Raw genomic sequence first — 9,821 nt, forward strand, 5'->3', positions numbered from 1 at the left:
TATATTTCTTTAGTGATAATTTATTATAAAGAATGTTCATAAATAATTATATAATGCCAATAGTCGATTCAATTTGCAATTTGTATCACAGTTTGGATATTAGAGCAGTGAAGTTATAAATAAGAAAATACATTGCTATTAAATAGAAAAAAAGAGATTTAAACTGAACAAACTATTCCGACTGTAACTATATTTCTGTTTGGGGTGTCCATTTTTTAGCATGATGAACATAAGTTTATATTGGATAAGAGTCATAACGCAATTATTGAGATCAATAATATGCAATGATACAAGTAAACTGCAGAAGTGTTTGTTTCTGCCAGTACTGGTATGATAGATATAGCAGAGATGCTAGTGCATTACAGAGAAAAGTGGCTGTTCCAAGTCCGCCAGTTCTCATTGGCTGAGGAAAGGGGAGGGGAGTTAACCGTTTGCTGTCCAACCTCAGGGATGAGGTCAGGGGACGTTGCGTGTTGAGCTCGTCCTTAGGCCTGTCAGTCAGAGGATGAACAATGATTCTGCACTATGTTAGACCTGTGGTTTCATTCATTCGGAGCAGGAGTGTAAATGCTGCGGTTTCCAGGTTATATCATGCGGACAGAGTGGCGACAGTGGGCTCGCAGCCCGACTTGCAGTCTCCGGTCTTTCAGGTAGGCCACGAATGAAGCCTCGGACCCAAGTTACTGCAGTCAGCCGGTGGTGGGGATTTATCTGCCTCGGCAGTCGTGCATGGCGTGTCCTTGTGCACTACGTACAGCACCGTTATAACCGTTAAATATATTTGTTACTTTTAGCTATGCATGCCTGCAACAGTATTTAAAAAGACAGTAAAATAGCTCCGATATAATACACATACATTAGACGAGGAAACTTTTATTTACATCTTGCACTATCGGCCACTGATTCTTGAGACGTGGGGCAAAATATGGCTCATAAGACTGATTTCAACGTGAAACTATCAGTACGACCACTTAACAAGGGTTTAACTCCTATTACTCTTAATCAAAAATGTTGATTATAGCATTCAAAACTTTTAATGTCTTTTGCACAAACACATATACATTAAATATATATATATATATATATTTTTTTTTTTTCAAATGTATAAATACGTGTATCTTTCAAAGAATCTTACTAAAAGAAACAAAAGCTGTCTTTTCATATTTTTCCAGCCTCGAGTTCACCAAGGTTAACACAGGCTTAGCAAATTATAAATAATTACTGCTTTTGGTATATGTGCGATATAAATTATGACAAATATTATGTTGTTACCTCCGAAAACGGATAATGAATCTAGTGATTTGTGTGTGTGTGTGTGTGTGTATATATATAATAAAAAAAATCTTAAACATTGAAGGAAAATTATGAGCGAATGCAAGCACTGGTGAAGGAGTTGAAGGACAGAGCAGAGAAGATCAAACTTGGTAAGCAAGTTCCAAGTACTTGATTTGATACCATTAAACACAGTGAATGAAGCCGTTACATACGGGTAGTTTGTGGCAACTAGTGTATTTCCTTCCACTGATGTATACACAACATTGCTGGTTTCTGGTTTCAAAGGAGGTGGAGAAAAAGCAAGAAACCTACATACATCCAGAGGAAAGCTCTTGCCTCGGGAACGCATCGACAGACTGTTGGATCCTGGGTGAAAGCAAACTCACTTTTATAAACAAACAACTAAAACGTGATGATTGAAATGTTGCTGTCCATTCATTTCAAACTGTTTTCACACTGAATTTTGTTTTGTTTGTCTGAATGCAGATCTCCCTTTCTTGAGTTCTCCCAGTTTGCTGGCTATCAGTTATATGGTCATGAGGAGGTTCCTGCAGGAGGCATAATCACTGGGATTGGTCGAGTCTCAGGGTGAGCATCATATGATACAATCAATATGTCTGCATTGTTACATAATTATTATATTATATATATTATATATTAATGTTACACAATAACATGCAAGAGTTTATGGTTCATAACATCCTGCCTGTTTATATCACAGGGTGGAATGTATTATAGTTGCGAATGATGCTACTGTCAAAGGTGGAACCTATTATCCGGTTACTGTGAAGAAACACTTACGTGCCCAAGAGATTGCACAGCAAAACCATTTACCATGTATTTATCTGGGTGAGTTCTCTCAGAGGGTTCATATTCGGTAGAATACAACATTTTTCCTACCGATGCTTTAAATTTATCCCTGATCTGTTGCCCTCTAGTGGATTCTGGAGGAGCCAATTTACCCAGACAGGCAGATGTGTTCCCAGACAGAGATCACTTTGGACGCATCTTCTTCAATCAGGCCCGCCTGTCCTCGGAGGGAATTGCACAGGTACTTTTTGTTATGTGGAATTTTTTCATATAAGCCACTGGGACCTAACCAGGGGGGCCAGGCAAAATTTCAAGGGGGCATCGGGTGTCTTAAAATATTTTTTTTTTTAGTTAAAAATGAAATTGTGCTAAAGACTCAAAGTCAGGATGTAATGATGAAGTGATGTGTAAGTTAAATATTTCTTCTTTCCTCTTAACTGTTAATTTTAATGAAAAACATACAGAATCAGTATTTTCGATCCTCCAGAATTACAAAATAATTCTTATGTAATTTAAAGCTGCAGTCCGTAAGTTTTACCTCTTTGTTGCCATCTCTGCTTAAGAACCTGCAATTGCAGCTGTTGGTGGAATTATCTTTCTTGTGTGGGTTGTGCTCCGACTAAAGTACGGCGATAATTTTTAACACTGGCTGGTTATGTACTACTTCACATATTCATTTTGTATAATTTATAACCAAAAAAGGTTACAGACTGCAGCTTTAATTTATCAGCACACCCAGTTTCTGTTCAAAATTCAGAAAAGCAGCATTGTCATAATTGCAACAAAAATACCAAAGGAAAAATCTTAATCAATATAGGGGACCTTCACTTAACTGTGTTAGACAATAGGACACCTAAGAAAGTTTGAGAACCATTGATATAACTCGTTTATGAATATATAGCTGCAAGTGAATATATTCATATAAACATTGTTTGGTAACTGACATGACAATTGTGCTTTCAATCATCTCAAAGGGAGATGATTTATCAAGTTGGATCAGTTTTACCTGTTATGTTTCAGATTGCTGTTGTGATGGGCTCCTGCACTGCAGGGGGCGCTTATGTGCCTGCGATGGCTGATGAGAGCATCATTGTACGCAAACAAGGGACCATTTTTCTAGGTGGACCACCACTGGTAGGTGAAATTCGCTGTTTATTTGCATGAAGTTAAACTATTCTTTTACCGTGTGACTCACATCGCTTGACACTCCCACATTCTGTCGTCAACTTTCACTATCATTTGTGTCGCCTAAAGCCGCTAGCTCTCCATTTAAAACGAGTGGGATCATGCCGCTTTGTCGCTGGCTGTGTGAACAGGGCTTGAGGAGCATGATATGACTCTCTGCTTATGTTTATCAATATTCAACTCTGTATTCAACAGGTAAAAGCTGCTACAGGTGAAGAGGTGTCCGCTGAAGACCTGGGAGGTGCAGACCTTCACTGCAGGTTCGAGAAGCGCTTATGTGTTCAATATACATTTGTTTTAAGCTTGTTTTTGATCTAATATATTTTTCAACATTTGTCTCTCCTCAGAAAGTCAGGTGTAACGGATCATTATGCCCTGGATGATAATCACGCCCTCCATCTTGCACGGAAAGCCGTTCGAAGCCTGAACTACAAGAAGAATCTTGATGTGAGGACACAGCTGCTCTTGGCTTCTCAAAAATGCTTCATGACTTGATGCTGATCTTCTTTAACTTATCCACTGCTCATTAGGTCACTGTTGAACCTCCTGAAGCTCCTCTGTTTCCTGCCGATGAGCTTTATGGCATTGTGGGAGACAACCTGAAACGCAACTTTGACATTCGAGAGGTAATGGCCACAATTTGATAACAGAAATACAAGCCTATTTAAATGTTGCCTCAACAGACTGAACATGAATTTCAAATTTCAGGTTATCTCTCGTATCGTTGATGGCAGTAAATTTGATGAATTCAAGGCCTTCTATGGAGACACACTTATCACAGGTGGATGTTTTTCAATAAACATATTTTTATAGTTGAATTTCTCCATTGATTTCTTACTTTGGTTTGGCTTCCTTCATTTGCTTTCTAGGTTTCGCACGGATATTTGGCTACCCTGTGGGAATTATTGGCAATAATGGTGTGCTGTTCTCAGAATCTGCAAAGAAGGTGAGCATCTCCTAATTATTGTTCTGACCTTGTAATTATTTGTGATTATCATTTATTAGGAAAGACAGAAAAGCTATCACAGTTTGCTATGGGAGAATGCTGTAAAACCAGAGATTTTAGCAGAAATACATAGATGATCAGTATGCATACGGTCAATTTGTGCTTAAATTAAATAGTACACATTCTGTTGAACCCAAATAATTGGTTGGTATCATCTTCCAGGTTGCTTTTTTCCATGCAATTAAAGTGGATAGACAATGTGTATTTTTAATGTTTGTTTCCATTTTTATTTTTAAAGGGAACACATTTCATTGAGCTTTGCTGTCAGCGAAACATTCCACTGCTCTTTCTTCAGAATATTACAGGTCAGTATGTATAGTTCATCCCAGTGCATACACAGTGTTACAATACAGTGCTCTGATACTGAACGAGTCAGCAGAGAATCGTATGTGTGTGCCTAGTGAAATTGCCATTTACATCGTGATGTTGTCTTTCCCTGTTTTTACCAGGCTTCATGGTTGGCAGAGAGTATGAGGCCGGGGGTATTGCTAAAGATGGAGCTAAAATGGTGATGGCTGTGGCCTGTGCTAATGTGCCTAAGATTACTGTCATCATTGGTGGATCGTATGGAGCAGGGAACTATGGCATGTGTGGCAGAGCTTATGGGTATGCTTTATTATTAGTGTACTTCCCTGCTCAAAGGTACAGCTCTTAAAACATGCTCAAGGTGTCCACTTGACTGAACAGCACAAGATAAACTACCCTCATTAAAGTGACTGCGTGTCCACCTCACAGCCCCAGGTTTCTGTACATGTGGCCTAATTCCCGGATCTCTGTGATGGGAGGGGAGCAGGCCGCCACAGTACTGGCTACGATAACTAAGGATCAAAAAGCCAGGGAAGGAAAAGAGGTAAAAACAAAAAACATATACTTAATTTATCTTTTATAAGGAAATCGGGAAAAATAAGTTAGATGTTTTACAGTTTATTTTTCTGAGAGTTAAAAAGGCATATAGTTTATATATCTTGGCTAACTTGTAACACAGTTTTGGTTATTATCCAGTTTACAGCAGATCAGGAAGTTGCAATGAAAGAGCCAATTATCAAACGCTTTGAGGAGGAAGGAAACCCATATTATTCCAGTGCCAGGTAACTAGTTAGACATGTATGTTTAATAAGTGAAAGTGAAAGTAACGTGGCCAAGTATGGTGTCCCATACTCTGAATTTGTGCTCTGCATTTAACCCATCCAAGTGTACACACACACACACACACACCATGAACACACACCCGGAGCAGTGGGAAGCCATGTTTGCTGTGGCGCCCGGGCAGCAGTTGGGGGTTCGGTCTCACCTCAGTCATGGTATTGAAGGTGGAAGAGGGCACTATCCATTCACTCCCCCCTCTACAGTTCCATAAAAAAATATTATACGCTACACATTGTGTAACAGGGTAAAAGGAAGGCAATAGTTTTGAACACTGGTTGGTTATGTACTTGCTCAAATATTTATTTAGGATCATTTTTAACCAAAAAAAGTTACGGACTGCAGTTTTAAATTGTGTTGCATAAAATGCCCGCGATGTTTACTTGTTTTACATTTTTGCTTTAATGTGTAATGCACTACTGTTTTTACATTTTGAGGTCAATAAGATTTTTATGTCTTTGAAAAACATTTATTTCTTTAAAAAAAATATTACTGGTGCCAAACTTTTAAACAGTACAGTATGTCATTATTAGACAACACGGGCATATGAATTAGATTTTCCTACTACTCCCCTCCCTTTGTAATGTCTAATTTTCACATTTGTTGCACTTCCTCCTAACACCTAGATTGTGGGACGATGGGATCATTGACCCCGCTGACACTCGTCTCGTCCTGGGCCTGAGTCTGAGTGCTGCTCTCAACGCCCCCACACAGAAAACACGCTTCGGTGTCTTCAGAATGTAAAACTGCTTTTGTAAAGATTAGAAATTTTCAATTAAATCAATTTCCTCTTGTCTTTTGGGTAGTACACTAACTTTATAGACTTGTTCTGTCTTTATGTTTGACAACAACCGTAAAATCTTTAAAGCCTGTAACTGAGTGATGTGTCTCAAGTTGTGTGGTTTTCTGGTTGTTTGGTTCCCTTGATACTGTACATAAAACAGTAAATCATCACAAAATATTATCTGGTGTAAAAACATGAAAGAAAACATCTTGAGATTATTTTTTAAGAAATAATCATTGTAAGTGTACCCGTAATATTTTGTTTTAACAAACCATGGTTCTGTACAATATAAATGTACTTGTATGAATGCACCACTCAAACACCAAAAACATTTTTTAATTTCCAAACTTTTGTTACACTTTACTCATGTGGGACAAACTGGCTAGCAATTTGATTTCAGTTTTATTTCAGCTTTATTTAATTAACTTTTAATAGATTTTGTTTTAAATTGAGTTAATAGCACTGGAGGAGACTTGCATATCAAACAATATAAATTAGGGCAATGTTTATTAAGAAAAATATACAGTGCTCTACTTTGGTTGCTTTGTGTGAGTTTACAGAAGGACATGGGAGATGGAGATTTTCTCATGATTGAACACTGACTGTGTACAGAGACAAAATGGTCATATCCTGACAGTATGAGAAACCGCAAATGTGTTGTAGTTGATACATCTATCTAAAGAAGAAAAAAAGTGAGATCTTGGTTTTGAGTATCTTGCTGTATCTGAAGATTCAAATCTTTGAAATGTAACTCACAGAAATATCATTGGCCTGTAGGCTGCTCTCTGTGTGCTCAAACTCTGAAACAAACAATATCCACGTGAATAACACTCGGGATCAGTGGATGGAAAATAATAGTGTAGTTTCAGCTTTACCTGTGTCTGCAACCGCTTCAAATTGATCCGCATCGTCTGATGAACCCTTTTCTATTCTCAGCCTTTTGACTGAAATGAAATATAAACGTAAAGACATTAATAAAGACGGATCGCAAGAGTGTTTGTATTTATACACTTACTGTTGTAACTGTGAATGGAAACTGAAAATGTTCGTGTTATCTGGAAAGCGGATCATAAACTCTTGTGGAAACACGCCAGTTGAAATCCAGAACGTCTCAGTTTTTCTATATAAATAAATTAATTGATTATAAGTTAAAGCAAAATACATTTGTTTAGTCTTTTGACAACATTAATTAAGATGGCTGGCTCTCATTCCAGCTTTTAGCAATCTACAGACCCGTCGACGATGTTCTCGGGTGGGTGATTCTCATCACTGGACGTAGCCAGCACGACCAGCGCTCCGTATGAACTCAAAGCAGCGTCCAGCATTGTGAATATTACAGATTTGCATGCATAAAATATAGCAGAGACAGGAATTTTCTGTCATAGGCAATCTAAGTTGCTAAGCAACAGGTAAACCCGATGTGTCGCAGCCGACTCCCTTCCGCGAATCGGTTCATTTGAACAGTTCGTTTCAAAGAACCGATTCTGTAGCAAAGAGCTACCAGTTACTGTTCTTCTGCTTGGCGAGGAGTTTTTTGAGGTCAGAAGACATGCGATTGAACCAATCACTAAGCTCTTTCTAACCTCGTTTAAAGTTTGTGCCCTGGTCTGAATAGAGCTCTGCTGGACTCCCACGGCGCGCAATGAAACGTCTGAGGCTCATTAAGAAGGAGTCAGAATCCATAGCATGCAGGAGGTCCAGGTGCACTGACCGAGTGGTAAGGCATTTATAAATAATGCCCCACCTTTTTTCAGAATGTCGTCCTATCTTCACTTAGAGAGGTCCGAAACAATCGACACCAGTGGAGTAGAACGCCGGCTTGTATAGACGAAGACATGCCACAGGTAGATCAGCCATCTTCGGGACCGATGGCTTAGATTTCCATTGCCGGCACTCCTGACATTGGGTTTGCACCTTCCTGATGGCCTCCCTTCCACGGAGGATCCAAAATGTCCTGCGCATCTCTGCGAATACTCGCTCTGGGCCCGGATGACAGAGCCAAACATCATAGTCTTGGATAAGGAGTTTCGTTGCGGGATGCGAGGGGTCCAAGACAATGGGATGTTTAAAAGCAGGGTCTAACCCTTCGGTCCGTCGAAGTCTCCCTCCCACCCATATAATTCTGTCATCAGGGTCCAGTTCTGGGGATAGGGTAAGGAGACAACATAGCGCCAGGTACTCTCCGCCATAAGCTCTTGGATCTCCGCCACACGAGTGCCTACGAAGACCTTGAAGCGGCATGACTCCGACTGCAACCAGGTTAACACTGTCGTTGAGTCACTCCAATTACATTACTGTCTTATCGGTCTTCACCGTCAGCTCCCTCTGGATTGTCTTTGCCAACTGGGCAGCGGTCAATGCACCACAAAGCTCGAGGCGGGGAATGGAAAGTTGCCGCCGAGGTGCTACCCTGGACCTAGCTGCAAGGAAGGCTAGATGGACTCGTCCCTGAACATCTTCTGTCCTAAGGTAGGAGACTGAGCCATAAACCCTTTCAGAGGCATCACTGAACACGTAGATCTGCCTGGAAACAACCATTTCCTCCATAAGAGCTGGAGCATAGGGTCGGGGTACTAAGATGCTTGATAGCATAACTCAGATTCCCATTCCTTCCATGCCTTCTGCAGGTCTTGAGGGATACATGGCTCATCCCAGTTACGAGGCTTGTCCCACATGCTTTGAACGATGAGCTTTGCGTGAGTCGTGTAAGGTGCAACGAATCCCAGGGGGTCATATTGTCGGGCCAGTACCTTGTAGACATTTCTCATCGTCAGTGCCTCATAGTCCAGAGGTCGGCTCTTGTAACCTAACATGTCTAATCTCCAATTCCAGCTGAGTCCGAGGGCTGGTTCCAACAGGCCAGGTTCATCATGGGAAAGCCATTGCTCTGTACTGTCGGTTCTTGCCTCTGCAGGTAGATGTTGGAGCACATCAGGTATGTTGCAGGCCCACTGTCTGAGCTCAAATCCTCCAGACGCTAGTACCTCTCTGAGTTGGTCCACCAGTTCTTTCGCCTCATTCGCTGTGTGCACACTCGAGGCAATTATCCACATAAAAACAGCACTCCACTGAATGCTGGATTTCTTCACCTGGTCCGCCATGATCTCTAGCATGCCTCTGGAGGGCGAAGGTGGCACAGCACGGTGAGCACGCAGTGTCAAATGGTAGCACCTGCCACTGGAAGACTTCAGGGGGGTTATCGCGTTTCATGTCCCTCCAGATGAACCTGAGGAGCGGCTGATCTTCTGGTAAGAGCCGAACCTGTTGGAACATGCCTCTGATGTCTCCACTAACCGCCACCGCATGTTCCCTGAAATGCAATAAAACTCCCAGAAGAGAGGCTCCCAGTGTTGGTCCAGGAAGGAGGGTGTCATTGAGGCTTCGGCCTTGGAATTGGAAATAGCAGTTGAAGACTAAACGACTCTTCCCGTTATGATTTACCAAGTGATGCGGTACATACCATGACTCATTGGTGGCTGAGGCTTCGCCTGGGTCAATCCTCCTGACTGCTCCTGCTTGCACCAACTTCCGAATCGCTGCACAGTACTCTTCAGCTTGTAGAGGATCTCAGGCCAAGCGTCTCTCTAGACTCCTGAGGCTGGGTAGGACGGCTTCTTT

At 41.1% G+C, this 9,821-nt stretch overlaps 1 protein-coding gene and 1 pseudogene across 1 annotated transcript; one reads left to right on the forward strand and one right to left on the reverse strand.

The window, feature by feature from the left end:
• The first annotated feature begins 418 nt into the window (after positions 1-418).
• Positions 419-6,294, forward strand: LOC132139460 (methylcrotonoyl-CoA carboxylase beta chain, mitochondrial-like). The gene is made up of 17 exons (XM_059547818.1): positions 419-650; positions 1,358-1,424; positions 1,561-1,645; positions 1,762-1,863; positions 1,997-2,124; positions 2,214-2,326; positions 3,106-3,219; positions 3,466-3,530; positions 3,618-3,717; positions 3,801-3,896; positions 3,979-4,051; positions 4,140-4,216; positions 4,515-4,581; positions 4,726-4,882; positions 5,012-5,126; positions 5,279-5,364; positions 6,046-6,294. The coding sequence occupies exons 1-17, from the start codon at positions 513-515 to the stop codon at positions 6,161-6,163; spliced, it is 1,701 nt and encodes a 566-aa protein (XP_059403801.1). The 5' UTR covers positions 419-512; the 3' UTR covers positions 6,164-6,294.
• A 400-nt stretch (positions 6,295-6,694) lies between these two features.
• On the reverse strand, positions 6,695-7,674 carry LOC132139461 (intraflagellar transport protein 25 homolog; annotated as a pseudogene).
• Positions 7,675-9,821: the final 2,147 nt, after the last annotated feature.

This window comes from Carassius carassius, chromosome 4 (assembly GCF_963082965.1).
Source record: "Carassius carassius chromosome 4, fCarCar2.1, whole genome shotgun sequence".
Classification (NCBI taxonomy): Eukaryota; Metazoa; Chordata; class Actinopteri; order Cypriniformes; family Cyprinidae; genus Carassius; species Carassius carassius.

Bases quoted from the DNA above. Each gene is read 5' to 3' on its own strand.
- LOC132139460 (XM_059547818.1), top strand. From the start codon at position 513: ATGATTCTGCACTATGTTAGACCTGTGGTTTCATTCATTCGGAGCAGG. The intron at 1,864-1,996 runs GTGAGCATCATA...TTTATATCACAG, and splicing joins GGGATTGGTCGAGTCTCAGG to GGTGGAATGTATTATAGTTG. The intron at 5,365-6,045 runs GTAACTAGTTAG...CCTAACACCTAG, and splicing joins CCATATTATTCCAGTGCCAG to ATTGTGGGACGATGGGATCA.